The 21,403-nt window shown below is 40.3% G+C and overlaps 1 protein-coding gene across 1 annotated transcript in view; it reads left to right on the forward strand.

The window, feature by feature from the left end:
• The window catches only part of ALK (ALK receptor tyrosine kinase), a 588,292-nt gene that overhangs the window by 487,893 nt on the left and 78,996 nt on the right, over positions 1-21,403 (forward strand). Inside the window, exons 7-8 of the mRNA XM_075204381.1 lie at positions 10,183-10,290; positions 13,442-13,545. Coding sequence (XP_075060482.1) covers positions 10,183-10,290; positions 13,442-13,545 — 212 coding nt within the window. The remainder of the gene's footprint in view (positions 1-10,182; positions 10,291-13,441; positions 13,546-21,403) is intronic.

The raw sequence follows: 21,403 nt of genomic DNA on the forward strand, positions 1-21,403 counted from the left end.
GTAAAGAACAAGGACACCTGGTAAATATATATATATATTCATAATAAGGTGCCATTTAGATGGGGTCTGCAGTATGTGTATTGATTCCATTCCCCCATTTCCCTCAGGGCTTCTCTGCTCCTTTCTGGTGAAAAAAAAAATGACAGGCTGGCTGGCTTGGGATGGCACTCACCTACCTGTGTGGAAAACTACAGCATCCTGCTCCTCTGGGCGGCCGTGATACCAGGAAGATGGCACACTCCTCCCCTGCTGAAGTGAAAAACACACTACTGCACAGATGCAGAGAGCTCAGACATGGCTCTCTACACCTGCGCGGTAGTGAGTTTGTGACGGAAATGGCCCCGCCGCCCAGAGCTGGATTAAGGCTTTGGGAGGGGGCCCCTGATAATCTAAAATTAAGAGCGTCTTCATTGGGTATAATGCTGTAAACATTGACACATCCTGCATTACGACACCTGTAGCCCGCTAGTACGACATTTACAGCTCTCCCAGAGGGCTCACCTAGCTTGTCTGCACAAGAAAAGTCATTACTTCCACAAACTAAAATACTTTACATTAAAACAATCATCAAAACCCCACATTAAAATGGGCATTGACACCACACATTAAAACCAGCAATGATACCGCACATTAAAAATACAACTGATACCGCACACTAAAACTAGCAATGATACTGCACACTAAAACTAGCAATGATACCGCACATTAAAACTAACATAAAAAAAACAAACATTGATAACATAACACCAATTTTGACTATATATGTCTGTATGTGTGTAGCTATGTTTGTATACCCTTATATAATGCAGCGACTATGTTAGAGGATCCTCTATTTTATTAATCAATAGTAAAGCAATTGTTGAAGCCTGCCACTTATATTAAATCTTTTAATTAGATTACACACACACTTTATATATATATATATATATATATATATATATATATATATATATATATATATGTATGTATATATATATATATACATACACTAAATTCTCATTCTAGCTTTAATATAAGTGGCTGGCTTATGTCATTACTTTACTAATGAAACATTAATATCAATGTTCAGTGTATATTTATTGAGATATAGCTGATAACAAAAATAAACATTTATATACATATTTAAGAAGACCCTTCATATCATGATTATTACTTGACTGCTTGATTAAATATGTCAAATGTAGCCACCTATAGCAGCAAGAAAATATATATATTCTCACTGCTATAGGTAACATATTTAATCAAGCAATAAACATGCTATGCTGTGAAGGGCCTTCTTGATATTTATTTATATGTGATTGATTTGTTTTTAACTGTATAAATATGTGTCCAGTGAAACTGACACTCACCTGCTCACTTGTTGTTGCTTCCTGAATCTGCTTCTGCTGCACATGCGCAGAAGCTCCAATTCAGACATTTTTGACAGTAGTACAGCAGCACCGCAGCTGCTGTACTACTGAGGAGATCATCTGATGCGGGCAGCGGGGGGAGCCTCGGAGAGAGGGGGGCCCAAAGCACATGCCCCCTATGCCCCCCACGATGATAGCTGACCTCCGGTAAGCTCCGCCCCAACAGCGGAGGGGGCGGGGCTTAATCGCGCCCTGGCCTACCGGTGTATAGCCCGGCTGGCCGGCAGGCCAGTCCGAGGCTGTCTACACGATATATACAGGGAACGCGGGTTTGAGACAGCACTGGTCCAACTATTATAAGATACATTAAGGCCTCAGAAGACATCAAAGTGCCGGACGGTCTTCGTTTAGTTATGGTCATCATCATTATTACATTAAGTAGAATATATCCTCTGTTTTGTGACTGACATTTCACGCTTCAATCTGCTGACTTGTTGCACTATGTACATGTTTACCATGTACGTGTGATTAATTTGCCCATTTTCATGGCTGACATCTGACAGAGGACTCATATAAGACTCTTATACATAATGAAGGTATACTGTCTTGCTGGCTATGTATCTATGGCTCCTCCTCACTGGTCTAAGATTTGAGCGAGGATGGATGTATCTAGAGGACATTCAGACCCAGAATACAGAAGCCTTAAATGACCATATTGACCAACCAGAAAATACCATTCCAGGAGCCTTAAGCTTGTATTCCATAGGCAAGAGCGTCCCTTCTATCAAACGGTTTCCTCAAGTTGGTTGTTACATATTACAGTTCATGAGGGGAAAGCAGTGGTAATAATCATCATCATCATCATTAGCTATTTATATAGCGCCACTAATTCCACAGCGCTGTACAGAGAACTCACTCACATCAGTCCCTGCCCTATTGGAGCTTACTATCTAAATTCCCTAACACACACACACACACACAGACAGAGACAGAAAGACAGACAGAGAGAGACAGAGACTAGGGTCAATTTGATAGCAGCCAATTAACCTACCAGTATGTTTTTTGGAGTGTGGGCGGAAACCGGAGCATCCGGAGGAAACCCACGCAAACACGGGGAGAACATACAAACTCCACACCGATAAGGCCATGGTCAGGAATTGAACTCATGACTCCAGTGCTATTAGGCATAAGTGCTAACCACTGAGCCACCGTGCTGCCCCTATAATAATATTATAACAGCTACAAAAAAGACATCAAGATATTACCTAGAAGACTGTGCAGCTCTAATTATCTGCTGCAATATTGGTTACATTTCTCTGTGATCTACACTACACCAAAACTTAGAAATTATTAGATCTTCTGAGTCTTAAATCAGCCCCAAAAACACAATGTCCCCAGTGGTCAATCAAGGGACTGCGATTCAGGAAAAACTCCCTCAACAAGCCAGATTTGAAGTATCAGCCTACTGGGTATTAATTGAATATTACATACTTACGTAGTGTTGATTTAGAGGAAGGAAAAACAAAAGTGAGACAGCTGCCAGTTTGCCCTCACAGTGGGAGGAAAAAATCCTTCCTGACCTCATCAATAGGGTTAATCAGATGAAATCCCTGGATCAAACACCCCAATAATGCAATCTAATAGTTATACCTAGATATAGCATTTCTTATAAGAAAGGCATCCGTTCCACTCCCAGTGAAAGAATTGGCCACCAATGGTCAGGAAACCCATATCCTTACTACCCTTACAGTGAAGAATCCTTTCCTGTGCTTAGTGAAAATGAGAAGACGCATCTTCCAAGTCATACAGATTTCATTATGGAATTTGTGCAGTTTAATCACATCAAGCATCTGAAGCATTAAATGCAAGAAGGTGGAAAACCCATCACTCTTCTCATTATCGATCAAGCCATGAGAGACGACTATACTCACAGTTCTCTTAATTGTATTTCTTTCCATTTCATCAATTATTGACAAGCTGGGCATTTACAGCGTTATGTTATAGTGAAGCCAATGTCATCATCAAAACATTGATAATAAAATATAAACAAGTATGTATTAATAAACATGTGTTAGTGCTATTAATCACAAAGACAGTATTGTGATGTTACCATGTTTATGAAAGCAAAGAATACAAAATACAAAATATATGTGTAAATAAGATTTTTAAATAATGAAAGTTCCATGAATTAATGAGGGGAATGTGCCACAGTTTCACTACGTTCCAATCTCATCTATGTGACCCAGCTGGCAGACCACTGCAAAGTAACGGGCAGCCCCTCACATCAAGAATAGACATGGACAGCTGCCTCACTAGCATTGCCACAGGGCACATACCTGTCATGTGGGAGGAGGTTGAGTTATGACATTTAGGGTACACTGGCCTGGTGCCCATAGTAGGCAAAACACTGTGATGTTATGTGATTCCTATTTTGTGTAAGTCTATCGCTAAGATAAGGATACACCATCAGATAGCAGCTAATAGACTTACTAATTCTAAGTCATCTATGGGGCCAATATTGCTTACCCAGCCCTGATGGGGGTGTTGATATTGGTCCATTACCTTGTGAAGTAACCATATAATCTATCAGATGATATTCTATAATAAATAAAAGTCCCTCTGGTAATTATACCAGAAGGACATGAGAGTGTTTGAGATATTTATAAAATAATTGATATTGGATATGGAATGATGTTTTCATGTGCTCAAAGTCTTGAGAGCCCGCTATGAATGTAGTCGTCCTGTTATCCATATCCCCATTTATTTCCATGAAGCTACATCAGAAGGAGACTGGTAGCTGGAGGTTATTCCAACAATTCACATCATTGTATTTGGAATGAACTATTACTAGAAGGAGTTACACCACTTCCTAGATTGCTGCAAATGTAGATTTTGACTTTATGATTTATCTGGTTTGGAAACATTAGGTTGACATGGGTTAGCGGATAAAATTAACACAAAAAACCAGCTCTCGGGCTCTAATTAAATAGACATTTTATTTACATTTCAGTTATTAGAAAGGAAGGTAAGTTTGCTATGTCACGTGATCCACACTCTCTGAAGGAACAGACATAATAACAAGTTATAAAGCTTGCACAATAGTGTAATGTTGTATAAAATGTTGATAAGTGCTCATTGACATCACCATGTGTACATTAAGGGGCCGATTTTGAGTTAGGAGCAAATCCAGCTATTGGGTGTAAAATTTGCATTTGTAAAATCATTTAGTGCTGCAGGGGGAGGGGGCAATGTAAAACGCCCAACATGATTTATAGTTGCAAAGGGAGCGCATCTAGCCAAACTCTAAAATGCTGTATACACATAGAGCGGGCCAGCGTGTATGTTCAGCATGTAAGACCGTGCAATGTTTACCCTACACGCAAAATATTGTTTGCACCCCTTGCAGTGCAACATGGTTTTTTTGCACTTTATTCTAAATCAGCCCCTAAATCACAAGCTGCTGACCTTTCTGAAATCTTGAGTCACTTATCCACTTTGAGTATGAATTTAGTACCATTTATGAACATAGACAAACATCTTGAACCCCTTGTGATACCAAATAGGCCTAGAAGGATTAAAGAGCCATCATAGTGTGATATTCAAAGCACTCATTTAATAAGGAACGGTTAAAAGACCGTACAAAGACAAAACAATGAAAGCAAAAACCTTGTATAAAGGAAACAGAAATTGTATAACAAACCTCTGATGTTGGACGCGTTTCGACCAGAGTTTGTAACTGCTGGCTCTGGAAATAGTCGCAGAGTCTTTCCTCATTTCTTCCCATACCCGTATGTCAAGAGATGAATAGAATCATGGAACAGTATAGTCCCCCTACGCGTTTCATGGTTGCTCACTTCATCAGGGGATCCCGATTACTACTTTTTATTCTACACTATGATGCTTGTCCACGAACTCTATCTATATAAATAAGCGATCCTACATGTATCCTCAGAGTAGATGTCTCAGGCTCTCAATTTAGATACGTTTGCAATAGCCTATTTAATGTTCACACAGTGGTGATATTGAGCACCTATCAATATTATAAACAATATTACACAATAGTGCCCTCTTCTTTTGTTTATATACTTTTGGGTGCAAATCTGGCTACTGTAGTCTTTGTCCAAGTATCAGCATCACTTGGAATAGAGATCATAGATCCCCTATGCAGACACACACATGTTCATAGTGAACACTGTGCTACTTGTAAGTTCTTGTAGTCACGGTGCACATTCATAATGTATTATGTAAGCCCTGTGTACTTATCTGTAGACACCAATGATTCCAGTTACACGTTTTATTAAAGTTCAGGCAGCTCCAGCAGAAGCAGCGACGAATACATAAACCGCGTCATGTTTACACAGCCGTACAAGACAGTATAGAAGCCAGATCTATATCATGAGACCAGAAATTACACCATAACGTACATAAATTAGGGGAATAGACAAGTGTTGTTTTAAGATTTATGAATGAGATGTTTGAAAGAACAGAATTTATGGCGATGACGCAGGCACACTGTCCAGCTACTTCACGGAGAGAATACAGTGTGACCTAACTAATGGAGCGTCTACAATCAATTCCAGCCGTGTAGACAGTGTTCTGATTGCTTGGTCATGATACGAGACTTTCACTACAATAACTGTTTTACGTTTATTCTCTGAATAGATCGAGCAAGACTGATGGATGTGTATGGATATCATACACAGTACTGTACACAGAGACACTACTAATGTTATCTCTACCAATTACCAGTACAGTACAGTGGCCCCACAGTTATATTAAGAATAAAGTAAAATATTGAAAAAGTTCTTGTTACTGGGGTGTTTTGATTTTGGATTTTTTTAGAAAAAATCCTAAAATATGATAAAATCACATAATTTTGCTCTTTTTTGTTCCTACATTATTATAACCTCAATAACACAAATTTCAAGTCATTTGCAGTCAATTTTGACCACCTCACAGGTCACAATATTATTTTCATACACTTTCGGACAAAGACTGCAGCGACCTGGCTGGATGGTAAGCGACAGAGCAATGACACAAACACACAGCAGTTCCTACCACATCTAGGACACATTGGCTCACAGCAGTGGCAGAAAAGAAAAATGGGGGTCCGCTCTCCCTCCCACCCACCGTGATGTTGGATCTTAAAAAGGAATTCAAAACTCGCAATATCTGAGATCCGATGACGTCACAATGACATTTTTCCTTGTTTTCGATTCCGAGGGCGCGACAGTACCAAGCCGGCTCGGTACTCGGATCCCATAAGTTCGGGTATGTTCAGTTCACCAGGAACCGAGCCTGAGCGTCTCTAATATACACACACACACACACACACCTGGCAACACCCCCCGCCCTGCCTATTTCAGATCTCAGTAGAGTATCCCGAAGTGATCGCCAATTGCAAATCCTCTGCCTTTCGAGCACGTGCTCCTCTCCTGACACTGTATATCAGAAAAGGTGGAAGGCCATATTTCTTGTGATAGGGCGTTTATTTTTTATTTTTTGCTTCACCAAATATATCGAATTAATACAGCTGGCAGTAGAGCTGCTATCGCTATCCCCAGTGATTAGATTTGTTGGCTTTCGTTACTGCCGCCTTTCAAGAACACATAAAAATGATTGAAAAAATGTTTTATTCTTTGAATAAATTTTATTTTTTTTCAACGTTAAATGATTTTTACATTTTTATTTTTTTTATCAGTGGAACTGAGAGCCCAAATCAAGGTTTTCAGTCCTACTGAGATTGCTGTTTCTTTCAGAGCTACGTATCTCCACCACCCCCTGTATGTCACCAGTCTCCAAGTTCTTTGCGATGCTTAAGCATCAGCCATAGTGACATGCAGACGGAGACACAGCTCTGAAGAACAAGAGCTGCCCAGTTTCGGAATTATAATACTGGTGTATAGATCTAGGGAACCTCTTTGGCCATATATGGGTATTATTTGATGGAGATTATATATTTTTTCGTACATTAATAGTCATATAGCCTGTATATTATTGTAGAGGAGTATAAAAAAAATTGTTCAGGCTTGTCTTACATGCAATTGTGTTCCTTAGCGTAAGGTCAGTTTCTGGGTATGCGCAGAGCTACATCACATAAGGTATAACTACGCAAAAGGACTTATGTCCGAACGCGATTCATACCTTCGATATCTATTGTTTTGTATACTGTGCAAAGATTTATTTCAGGGGAGTATTTAAGATCCAATAAAATATGTAGGGCCTGATTCATTAAGGAACTTAAGCAAGAATTTAAGAGAGTTTTCTGGACAAAACCATGTTACAATGCGAGGGGTGCAAATTAGTTTATTATTTTGCACATAAGTTAAATACTGGCTGTTGTTTCATGTAGGACACAAATACTTGATAGCGTGGTCTTATTGTTGTACCCAAATCATAATATAGTCTCAACGTCCATAAACGTGAGGCTATACAAACATTTTACTATCATCTACACGATATATACAGGGAACGGGGGTTTGAGACAGCACTGGTCCAGCTATCATAAGATACATTAAGGCCTCAGAAGACATCAAAGTGCCGGACGGTCTTCGTTTAGTTATGGTCATCATCATTATTACATTAAGTAGAATATATCCTCTGTTTTGTGACTGACATTTCACGCTTCAATCTGCTGACTTGTTGCACTATGTACATGTTTATGGTGACAGGTCAAGTTTATGGGGTAGAGTTATCAAACATTCTAAAAAAGAAAAAGTGGAGATGTTGCCAATAGCAACCATTCAGATTCTAGCTATCATTTATCTAGTACATTCATGAAGATGATATCTAGAATCTGATTGGTTGTTAATATAACAGAGGGATGGAATTAGACCGAGGTGATATAAACGCTGCGGGGGCAGGCAGAGGTAAAAGTATAGGCATACCAGGAGTTAACTTATTTGGGTGGTGGTAGAAGTCTGAGTCACCCAATCAGTAGGGACGGAAGGGGAGGGCTTAGTAGTCCAGAGGAGGCTTATAACATATAGGAAAAGGATATTACTTCCTCTTACCGTCTGGAGTTGTTACCCACCCAGCCATCCCCTATTTTAGTATTGGCTTAATACTTGTGTTTACAAGTGGCGGTAAGCAGCCCAATCAGCGGCCATTTTGTTACATTGAAGGCGTAGTAGGCACTCTCCCCTTAAAGGGTTTGGGCAATTAGTCAGAATAGCCCTTCGGGATGAAGGGGCTCTGCTTAGGCGGGCGGGCCTCAGCTAATGTGCCAAATGGGGGAGTTTGGCATTTTAGGCCTAGCCGGGTCCAAATTAGTTTGGACGGAATTTAGAACTGGTAGGTGTGGCCTGGATGCTGATTGGTCTGTTTAGATTTGCCACCAATTTTTCCAGCAGATTCGCCTTTAATAAATTCCTGACCTTTCAAACGCCAATTCAAGTCTCTGTGTCGTTATTTTAGTTTGTTAAGTTAACTCTGGTAAAGGTAAAAGATGGTATAGTATGTGGTCCACCATAAGCGGCTTATGGGCAACGCCTCCACTTTTCTGTTATAAGATGTTTGATAACCCTACCCCTAAATGTGTATGAAGAGTAAACCGCATGCTGCCATATTTCTGTGAAAGGTTATCTTGCATCCCAATTCACTATCTTATATCAAGTCCTACTATTAACTATCTATACTATAGACAAAGGGGTATCTGACGTAAAACATACCTAAAACGTATTTAAAAGATAACCATATGTTTTTAAAAACGTTACACACTTTTAAATAATTGTCATCCGCTATGGCCGTAACAGGACAGGTATTGTGGAGGTAGAGTTAGCAGCACGATACTTGTTAAATAAACTTGTGTCAAAAACACATATAAAAACGCGTTTCATCACAAAACCCCAGTCACTACGGGATCAATAGCAAAACATGATCATGTGATTTGATTAAGCTTCCAATAACAATGTTTAAATAGCATAGAAGATTAATTCCACTTGACAGTATAGTTGTATATAGCGCTATTTAGTTACATGTTATATCATTATATTTATTAGTAATTACACTGTTATAAAGATGGGAAACTTTATCCATCATTATCTTAGTAAACTTTACAGGTCCGCAAAAATAATTGATATAATTAATATCAGTGTTTAGAAAGAGCATTGTAACAATCACTGTCATATAATAAGGTATTTTCCTAATTACCCAACATTTACAAACAAGTTACATCTTAATAAGGTCACGTTTAGGTAAATGCCTGCTCCATGCAGCTTTTGAACCGTGAATATCAGACATTTTAAGCTGTGTGTGTTAATTAAAGCAGACTGACTCCAAAAGACTATAATTTATTGGCTTGTTCACGTCCTCCTGCAATTTGTACTTTAATACATCGCTTTATATTTCTGATTTGCTTTTTGGAACCAAGTATTTATATCAGATTGATGTTTTTTTTTTACTGTACAAGAAAGCTCATCCTGTGTGTGTTCATACTTCCTCCTCTGATTACATAAATGCATGGCTGAAGAGCACAGAAATAGCTCAAGAAGAGGGGGGATCCATTGTAATTAGTCAAAAGTTGCAGGAATGCATTATGCAAGTTAGTAACCTAAATCTACCTGAAGGTGGACAAACACCTAAATGTATCAAGCTAAGAGTTTTCCGGGAGGGGTTGAAAAGTGGAGATGTTGCCTATAGCAACCAATCAGATTCTAGTTGTCATTTTGTAGAATGTACTAAATAAATGATAGCTAGTATCTGATTGGCTCTTCAAAAGCGCCGGAAAACTCTCAGCTTGATACATTTAGCCCTTGATGTATTTTTGTGTTTAATTGTGACTTTGGGCACTTAGTAAAAAGACATTATTTACTGTCTGCGTTTGACTCTGTAGGAAACTTGCCTCCGGGATTTTATTGTATGTTTGAAGACGGCAGCTGTGGATGGACCCTGGATCCCAACACGTCGGAGTGGAGGATCGGGACGTTAGCGGGGTCTGAGGGTACGTAATAACTTGCAGGAACAGCGTCTGTGTTACGGTATGACACATAGGAACCTATAATACAGACAACATACATTAACGTACAGATGTATCATACTTATACTACATACAATAAAAGAAGATAGAAATATAGCGCAGACTTAGATACGGGGCTGCCTGTGTGCGGATACTCCTATCCACAATGGAGTATACAAATACAATATATAAAACCACAAGCCCGCCACAAATGGCGCCTAGTACCAATCGAACATATAATCAGTCCTTTCGTATTAAATAGAATATATATAAAACATAAGCATTAACGCAGTCCAGTATCGTAAAAAACTTCTAGATGTAATATCTCCAAATGGGTAGACTTTTTATACTGTGTTCATCTAGTTCCATCCGAATTCACACGAGAAACCCCTTAGGGTAATGCACTTACCAGACGTAGGTAGTACAACAGCCTGTAACGCTTCTCGGTGATCGCTCTGTTGGTTTAATCATCAACTCAGCGTGGAATGCTCGAGGTGGCTCCTACTCCTGTAGCTCCGATCACTCCAATCATCAGGCAGGAAAGACACACAGTGGACGGTCACTCCCTCTGACTCCTCGCCGATCTACAACCCTGTGTACTTAACAACAGTTTTTCTTGTATGGGTATCTTCAGTACAATCCTCCAGTGATCGTTTTCTAGGATGTCCCAGGTATCTCGTAATGGAAATCTGCCAGGTGTATTAGTGGATGGGGAAATATAAGAAAATGCTAATAGTGCATTAACTTTGACATACAACGGTTTATTCAATAAAAAAGACGTACATGCTTTTCAATATAATAAAATCAGGTCTCCTCATTCGATGTGCCCTTACCCGCATACGATGGAATATATGCAATATATCAATTATCCATGGAATCGCCTGCAACTCACAGCAATAAAGGTATATGGTAGGGGACACCCGCTCCTGAACTTCTAGCCAACGCGTTTCGATTCGGAATGAATCTTTCTCAGCCTATATGTTCGATTTGTACTAGGCGCCATTTGTGGCGGGCTTGTGGTTTTATATATTATACTACAAACAGTCCCTTGCTTAATTGGAAATTTGGGGGGCCCATAGAAAAATGTTGAAGGGTCCCCAAGGTTTCTAGGGAGAAGCATCCGCCCCTTACCTCACATACCTTGCAGGATGTCCTCCGCCGGTCTGCCGCTCCGCCACATACCGTTCTGCACTCCCGTGCAGAGACTTTCCATTCCCTCGGATCAGAATTTAATTCTGGAGACCTAGGGGGGGCATTCAATTGACTACGAGGTTTTTTTTTTCTGCAGCGTTACAAAAAAAAAAAATCACGCAGGTTTTTAACTGCTATAACAACCGTTTGTAGTTAACACAGCGTTAAAACTCGTGTAACTCAATTGAAAAAGAGGGAACTTTCCTGTCCTGTCATGCCGAGGTCCATGGTCCCCTGCTGAGACTTGTAGTTCCGCAACAGCTAGAGAGCCACAAATTGCCTACCCCTCTTCTAGATCGTCTCTACTTTGATAATTGGCCCATTAGTTATGAATTCACCCACTTAATTCTATTTATTCCATTCCGTTTTATTTTGTCAAACTATAGACTAAAATTCATTTTTAAACCCAGACCGTCACATTTTGACATTTTTACGCACGTGCCCACAGAGAATCCCTATTTTTGCACCTTTATTCTCTGTTTTTAGAGTATGACTTGTGAACCTTTTAGACAGCACTTAGAAACCTATAGATGTGCAGACTCACACCTACAGCAGATGTCACCTTGGACTGTAAATACAGCCAGTAGGATCAAAAGAGAGGATTTCAATTACCTGTCAATCATTCTGATAGAATAAAGACGAGCTGTCATTGTCTTCTTTGTAGATATCACAGCTAAAATGTGTCTCTTTGGTCATTCTCTGAGCTCTCTCATCTCCCCTGTATTACATGGGGTGTATCATTGTACCACCCACCTTATACTGCAGTATTAATAGCCTATTATAAGTGGTGCAAGAAATACTCAGCTATGGCTCAGTCTGTTATACAGTATAGCTCAGAATCCAGGGGTAAAACTACACAATGTTTAGCTTAGAGCCACTAGATTGTCCTCTCTTCCATGTATTAATAATATACCACACCTAACAATGTAACCAACCCACAGTGGGGCTGAACAGGCAGCGGATATATCTAAACATATGTTACATTTACTGTGTGTTTTACAGCTGATACTTTGTTCTAAATTCATCTCTTTTACATGTCTGTGTTAATTCAGCCATCACCTATGAATATTCATAAGTAAGGGGGGAGTGGCCAGCCCATGTACTGGCAGGAGCATGCTCAGTGTGCTCCCACGAAGCATCCTGTGACATCATCACTCTGCCAGCTGAGGACAAATTTGAGCTATTAGCTCCACTAATGTGAAAATAATGCAGAATATTATAAAGCTTAAAAATAGATCAATGTTATTTTTCCAAAAAATATATATATTTTTAATTCATTGAAAAAATATTTATTTCACCGAAGAAAGGGCTTTTCTCCGTTTGATAAATAGATTCTTCATTAACAGTTCTTACATTTTACTCTTTTCTTTTTAGTTATCTGAATATTTAAAAGTAACCTTGGACAAATTATGAGATAAGGATGGTTTTTTAAGGATGTTTTTCTTCAAATGGAAATGAAAGAGAAAAAAAAACTGTTTATTTCATTATGTACCTGAAAGACCTTAGATGTCTACAAAAAAACCTCAATAAATTTGTTTTGATGGATTAAGACATTAAAAGGCAATATTCAGCTGAACCAATGCAAAGTTGTGTGAAAAGCTGAGAAGAACCACCTGAAGTGAATTGGTTCATAGTTTTATATAATGTTATATGTTTATATATTCCTGCTGCCAAAAAACAAATATATTATACTATATTATACTATGGGGGCTTTTATGAAATCTGGTGCAAGGCATAAAGGTAGTGTTGTTCATAGAAATTAGTCAGGTGCTAACAGTCATTTTTCTTGTACAGTTTATATTATTGAAACGAACATTTGATTAGTTGCTATGGAGAACACCACCTTTTCATTTTGCACCAGTTTTCGGAAAGGCCCCCGCGTGCTTACAAGTCACCCTACAATATACTCATGTGTTCTAAACAATTTGTTTTCTTGTTTATGCAGAAGACTCGATGCTGATCCTGAGGACCAGGGGCTCGTCGATGTCTCAGAGCTCCATCATGACCAACGTCCTGTATCCGTCACCGCTGAAAAACTCTACCTGTGAGGTAAGTCCGGATCCTGTCCTGTGTCATTTCCAGGCACTGACTGTGCCATTTATTACCGCAGCGTTACTGCGAGTAAGAAACATGGGGGTAGTTGAACTAAAGCGTCGAAAAAGAAAAAGTGGAGGTGTTGCCCATAGCAACCAATCAGATTCTAGCTAGCATTTAATTAGTATATTCTAGAAAATGATAGCTAGAATCTGATTGGTTGTTGGACAACTTCTCCACTTTTCCCTTTTAGGAGCTTTGGTTAATCTACCACAATGGGGAAATTCAGTTCCTGACGATGGGGTGTACGGATATCACCCGACATCCGGCTGCGCACATTGCCGGCAATTACGGTAGGAATCTCCACTCCTGTGTCCTTGCGGGGTGCAAGGAAAAATGAGTTTCCGGAGATTTCAGGGGACTGCTAGCACAAGGCACCCCTGCTGGGTCCACATTACATAACATACATGTTCTCCCACTGTGCATTTACTACATGTCATTTACAAACTGCAGAATATGCGTTTTCCATGTTGCACGGATGAACCTTGGTTTCCACCTGTCACATAACAAGTAGCACATCCATACTCGCCAAATTGTAGTTCTAGTTGGTCAGGTGACAAGTACGGGAGGGGGCGGAGTCATGTGATCGACCCCTTGCTGGGCAGAGCCTCAATTTGTGGTTGCTGGGAGCAGAGCCATGATAGCGCAAATTGCACTATTAAGCCCCGCCTCTGCCTGGAATCGGGGAGTGTGTCTGCTCATCTGGAAAGACTCCCTGAAATTCACTAGTCTCCCGTACATTGCATAGTCTTCCGTACATTGCAGGGGATTAGGCAAGTATGAGCACATCCAAATTCCAGATCTTTCTCCAACTGTGTGACCTTTGGTCTGATGGCTGTAATAAGACAACAGTTTAAGTAAAGCCCACCCCCCATTTTAGGATCATTCATTAATTTCTGCTTTTACATTTTTCTCCTTAAATACTGCATTTTTTTTTACAATTTCATAATAATTAAATTATAAATGTAATTATTATTAAATGTCTAATTTCCCTGAAGGTTTTTATGGAAGGTGTAGAATTGTATAGGAAGAGGCGGAGAGGGTCACAAGCCTGGATCGTCGCCCACTTAATCTCATTAAATTGTCACATTCTACAAACAGAAGTCTAAGCTGACAAGTTTAGATGTCGTCATTCATTCAACAGACCTCAGAATAATGTATAACAATGTTTTAGGATCATCTTATCAGAAGGGATATTTGCTGTAAAGGGAAAATACTCTATATCCTAAATATAAAAGTATAATTCATTTTACATTTACATTTCTATATATATTCATCTAAACATAGAGGCGTGCATTATTGTAGTTGGAGACCCTAAAGGAAGATAAAAGTCATAGGAGACTATTTTTTAACAAGCAGCTATAAATATAATCTGTTTTTTTTATCAACCTTTTTCCTGAATTTTTCCTAAGTTGAATAAAACAGAACAAATGTGTTGAGGATATATGTACTGCGGCAGCGATACATGCTACGACATGTCTTATCGCTGGCGGGTAACCGCTTTATGTATAGGGGAAAGTTTCCGATGACAATATGTCTTTTCGCCCTTTGATTAATATACCTAATAGACCCTAATGGAACACTGATCCTAGTGGACACGAATAGACGTAGAAATCTTCCCCAACTGCACCAAACAATTACTTCTGAAAGAAGAGATCTATGTTACCAATGGGATCTTCATGATGCCTCATACAGAATACAGCAGTAAGTAAGAGAGGATGACTTGAGGATTTGTGCCCATCCTCCTCTCTCCTGTAATACTGATGGGGAATGTTATGAGGGGCTCAGAATACATCGCCCCCGGACAGGGAAGCAGGGCTTTAAACTTCCTAAAAAATATCTGCTGTGTAGGTGATGGGGGCACTTTAAAGCTGCACTGCTATCTAGGAAACATATTTCTTAAAGTGGCCCCTCCCCCTACCCGGACCCCTGTGTTTTCCTTGTCATTGGTCCTTCTTAGAAAAGATCATTGTTTTCCATGCCCGATTTATTTATTGTAAGAATTTAATCTATTTTTTTACAATTATATTGTTATTATTAATTTTTTTTAATTAGTGGTACCTACAGCCCAATTCTGGGCTTTCAGTTGTACTCTGCCAACGTAAACCACCTAGCTTGCTGACTCCCACTCATCTCCCCGCAGCAGGGGCAAACGCAGGATTTGTAGAGGGGGGTTTCCACATCAAGCCGCCAGTGGGCGTGACCAGCAGGCATGGGGGCGTGGCTATAATTTTAGACAATGCTTGGCTGCTCTCCAACTCTTCCTATCCCTATAATATACATGGGCAATGCTGCGTGCACTACTGGTAGGTGCACACAGCTCTCCCTTTTCAATCAGAGCCGTGTGAAGCGGGTGCAGAGTCCAGCCACCTCAATTAGACAATGCCCCAGGTTTGGAGGGGGGTTTACAGGCACTTGGAAACCCCCTTGGTTTGCCTATGCTCAGAGTGGCCCGGGCGAAGTGCTGAGTCAGCTCTTACTGCTCCTGACCAGCATCACTCAGCGAAAATTCTTATGATAAATTATGATAGGTGATGTTCGTACAGCCCTGTTGCCAGGTATTAATATATAGATCCCCTTCGGCCTGGTATACTGGCACCTCTAAACAGCATGGGTATAGTGCCACCGGTATGAATAATATGCCTACGAAATGCTCCATCACATGCTGCCAGTTTATAAACGGCCGAGCTGACGTTTAATTAAGTGTGCACCCAGCCTGCACCTCCTTCCACAGAACCTAATTCTCGACAGGATCCCTCAAGGCTGAAAAATCCTTTTCATCTGAATGTTGCGATCCAGTAAGCTCATTTTTATTCACTCTGTTTAATAGCTGATTGTGAAGAGCCACTTCTGTTACCAGCCTCTAGAGACAGCCGTGGAGGTAATTGAAATTGGATGTTTTCAGAGAGATCAAACTCACGGACGATTAAAGAAATGATACAAGAAAGAGAAATGAAAGACTAACAAGAGATATAGGGACGTTTGATGTTGCAATGATATCGGCAAGTGGAGAGCGTTGATGAAAAGGGAAACAGACAGCACATTACATCAGTGCTAAAATTAGGAGCATATGAAATGATTTTTATTTATTGTAAACATTTCTCCCCTAAGAATTAGAGGTGATTGTTGAAAGGACAATCTTAAAAAGGACAACACAGTATTTAAGGATTCCAAAAGTTGACCGCCCTTTTAACAGTATAACCAGACTTTCCAACGTTCAGATTCTCCCCCTGGGATATCCTGGAGGGGAGGTCAACTGGCCGGTGTAGGGGGAGGTGACGCGTATAAGTTTAGCACACCTCCCGCTGCAAAAATGCTGCAATTGCGTCACAGGGGCGGGACAAAATGACTAGACTTGCGACAAATCCGTAACCTTTCTTAGTGAAGTGGTCGGAGTTTATTGGAAAGGTGTCCGGGAAAAGTACCAGAAATTTGGGAGTCTCCTGGACATTTTGGGAATGAAGGCAATGTGTGATTTTGACACCTATAGAGCGAAACTCCTCAAGTGCTTGTAAAGAACTGATAGCCCCACGAAAAACTACGAATTGCCATCACACAATGACATCATATAAACTGTGGAATTGGAAATTCACATATAGCGCTCAGCCTCTATGCATTACAATGCATCAGCTGTTATCAAACAATAAAGTCCAAACAGCATATCAATAAACTCAATAAACAAATTTCCAGGATTAGCAAAGATTCACATGTGCTGCAAAATCTCTGAATGGGATAATCAAATCCTCCATTTATGATTGCACACTCTTGACCGAGAAGAAGACGCTCTCATAATACTCATCAACGTGTCAACAGATGCATCTGTCTTCTGATGAAGTCTCAGTCTGCATTGAGAATTTGCTGTTCAGGGCAACCCTGCACGGTGGATTTGTTGGTAAATTTCTGAGCAGAGGGAACATTGTTCAGGACAGTCATAAATCTTACAACTTTGTAACTCTATTTAATCACATTAATCCGTCAGCTGATGAAAATTAAAGAACATGTTTAGGCTGTCACACTGGCTTTTTTTAAGTTTTCAGAAGAGCTAGTGTCAATTTTATATAGTGTTTGAAAAGCTTTGCGTGTTTACAGCTCAAGTATCGCATCAATACATGTTCTATATTCACCATCTCAGGAGATACCAGAAGTATCTTTTAAATGTTAAAAAAAATTCAAGCATTTATTTTTTTTATATGTTTTAATCTTCGTTTTTACAATTTGTTTATTTATTTATTCACACTTATTGCCGCATATTGTTAGACACGTCTCATCGCTTTTATTTTAGTTTCTTTGTTATGTTTTCTTACCGTGTTCCTTCTGTTGGGTAATATTGATACAACGAGCAGCCGGCCTGTGTCACTGTTCCTCCTTCTGTCCAGGTCAATGATAAATATTCTAAACAGATACAGAAGAAACTCAGAAAGGAACAATAAATATAACGTAAGATAAACATTTGTTTTTAATAACATAAATGGCAAAGTTTAATGAGAATTTATTTTACTCAACATTAAACACTTTTCGTGACAGTTCTTCTTTTATGCGTGCTACATTTCAGTATTTTTAGCAGGGCCATCTTAACAACATTATGGGCCCCCGGGCAAAGCAGTGCATCGGGGCTCTTATAGATATAGATATATAGAGAGAGATAGATATATATGTATAGAGATACAGATATAGATATAGAGATAGATAGATGTACTTGCTCAGTGACCCTTGAAGGTTTTTTTTGCAGGTTTTTTCTTTTGCAGGATTATTTATTCTTATAAAGAGCCGTGCCTATGGGGCCCCCTTGCCCGTGGGGCCCCCGGGCACCTACCCATCGTGCCCAATGGAAAAGATGGCCCTGATTTTTAGCACACCGCGTATTTGCGCTGTTTGTGGATCGTAGATATTTTCCATTCGAAAGACATTTTCCAGTAAAGTGTCACCTCCTTTATCCGTACAGATATTCACAGAGCCCCCGGTGAGAGGACATCTCTTTCTGTCATGTCCTCACTGAGGATGGTGATTGACCCAGGTTATCATACTGGATGCGTTAGATGAAGATGTGGTGCAGCAAGGGTTAAAGTGCCGATGGCTATCTGTTCCCAGTCACCCTGGCTCTATAATTACTGAGCTTCAGCTGGGCAATAATTATGCCTAATCTGAATGTCACTCTATGTGTAATTGCAATGCATTATGCTGCTGAGAGACTGATAGATGAGGAAGTGTATTAGATCCAGCAAGTCAGTGACTGATGACCGGACAGGTCCTGTCTAACCAGTAATTAGTGGTAGGGCTGCAGTATTATTATTGTATAACTTAGTATGGCTGAGAGGTGAGAACTGAAGTGCATCTGTTGCCTACACATAGTGGAAGAAGCCATTTTGTCGATTCAATTTTCATGAGAAAACAGCCACTCAGTGATGTCACTGGTTCCTAGTGACTGGATAGGCTGCATTCTCAGTGATGTCACTGGTTCCTAGTGACTGGATAGTCTTCATTCTCAGTGATATCACTGGTTCCTAGTGAATGGATAGTCTGCATTCTCAGTGATGTCACTGGTTCCTAGTGACTGAATAGGCTGCATTCTCAGTGATGTCACTGGTTCCTAGTGACTGGATAGGCTGCATTCTCAGTGATATCACTGGTTCCTAGTGACTGGATAGGCTGCATTCTCAGTAATGTCACTGGTTCCTAGTGAATGGATAGGCTGCATTCTCAGTGATGTCACTGGTTCCTAGTGAATGGATAGGCTGCATTCTCAGTGATGTCACTGGTTCCTAGTGACTGGATAGGCTGCACTCTCAGTGATGTCACTGGTTCCTAGTGAATGGATAGGCTGCATTCTCAGTGATGTCACTGGTTCCTAGTGAATGGATAGGCTGCATTCTCAGTGATGTCACTGGTTCCTAGTGACTGGATAGGCTACACTCCTAGTGATGTCACTGGTTCCTAGTGACTGGATAGGCTGCACTCTCAGTGATGTCACTGGTTCCTAGTGAATGGATAGGCTGCATTCTCAGTGATGTCACTGGTTCCTAGTGAATGGATAGGCTGCATTCTCAGTGACGTCACTGGATCCTAGTGAATGGATAGGCTGCATTCTCAGTGATATCACTGATTCCTAGTGACTGGATAGGCTGCATTCTCAGTGATGTCACTGGTTCCTAGTGAATGATAGGCTGCATTCTCAGTAATGTCACTGGTTCCTAGTGACTGGATAGGCTGCATTCTCAGTGATGTCACTTGTTCCTAGTGACTGGATAGGCTGCATTCTCAGTGATGTCACTGGTTCCTAGTGAATGGATAGGCTGCATTCTCAGTGATGTCACTGGTTCCTAGTGAATGGATAGGCTGCATTCTCAGTGATGTCACTGGTTCCTAGTGACTGGATAGGCTGCATTCTCAGTGATGTCACTGGTTCCTAGTGACTGGATAGGCTGCATTCTCAGTGATATCACTGGTTCCTAGTGATTGGATAGTCTGCACTCTCAGTGATGTCACTGGTTCCTAGTGAATGGATAGGCTGCATTCTCAGTGATGTCACTGGTTCCTAGTGAATGGATAGGCTGCATTCTCAGTGACGTCACTGGATCCTAGTGAATGGATAGGCTGCATTCTCAGTGATGTCACTGATTCCTAGTGACTGGATAGGCTGCATTCTCAGTGATGTCACTGTTTCCTAGTGACTGGATAGTCTGCACTCTCAGTGATGTCACTGGTTCCTAGTGAATGGATAGGCTGCATTCTCAGTGATGTCACTGGTTCCTAGTGACTGGATAGGCTGCATTCTCAGTGATGTCACTTGTTCCTAGTGACTGGATAGGCTGCATTCTCAGTGATGTCATTGGTTCCTAGTGAATGGATAGGCTGCATTCTCAGTGATGTCACTGGTTCCTAGTGAATGGATAGGCTGCATTCTCAGTGATGTCACTGGTTCCTAGTGACTGGATAGGCTGCACTCTCAGTGATGTCACTGGTTCCTAGTGAATGGATAGGCTGCATTCTCAGTGATGTCACTGGTTCCTAGTGAATGGATAGGCTGCATTCTCAGTATGTCACTGGTTCCTAGTGACTGGATAGGCTGCACTCTCAGTGATGTCACTGGTTCCTAGTGAATGGATAGGCTGCATTCTCAGTGATGTCACTGGTTCCTAGTGAATGGATAGGCTGCATTCTCAGTGATGTCACTGGTTCCTAGTGAATGGATAGGCTGCATTCTCAGTGATGTCACTGGTTCCTAGTGAATGGATAGGCTACATTCTCAGTGACGTCACTGGATCCTAGTGAATGGATAGGCTGCATTCTCAGTGATATCACAGGTTCTCAGTGAATGGATAGGCTACATTCTCAGAGATCTTAATGACTTGATAGGTTGCATTCAGAGTGGAATGACCGTTAACTAGAAAAATGTAATAGTGGTCAAATTTGTGAGCCCAGTAAGTTAAATTTTGCAATAAAATAGCTTAATCTGGAAAGCAACAAAGCTGCATTGTCTCCCTACACTTAACAAGTTTTATTTTATCTAAATTACATCACATTACTGGTAAACAAAATGCTGTATATGTATATATATATATATATATATATATATATATATATATATATATTACACCAAATATGAGTGAGTCTTGGAGCATACAGGTTGGAAACCAAACTGGAATTTACTGTTACCCAGATAACATAATAATAGTGAGCTACACTCACACGTATATATCCAAATGACACCATAAAGTACTGTGATAATGCATTAGTTTAATGCACAGCAATCAGTTAATGACAATTTGTCCCCAGTGCTCAGCACTCCACAATGCCTCCACAATAAATATATCAC

The sequence above is a fragment of the Mixophyes fleayi genome, chromosome 3, assembly GCF_038048845.1.
Source record: "Mixophyes fleayi isolate aMixFle1 chromosome 3, aMixFle1.hap1, whole genome shotgun sequence".
NCBI classification, from domain to species: Eukaryota; Metazoa; Chordata; class Amphibia; order Anura; family Limnodynastidae; genus Mixophyes; species Mixophyes fleayi.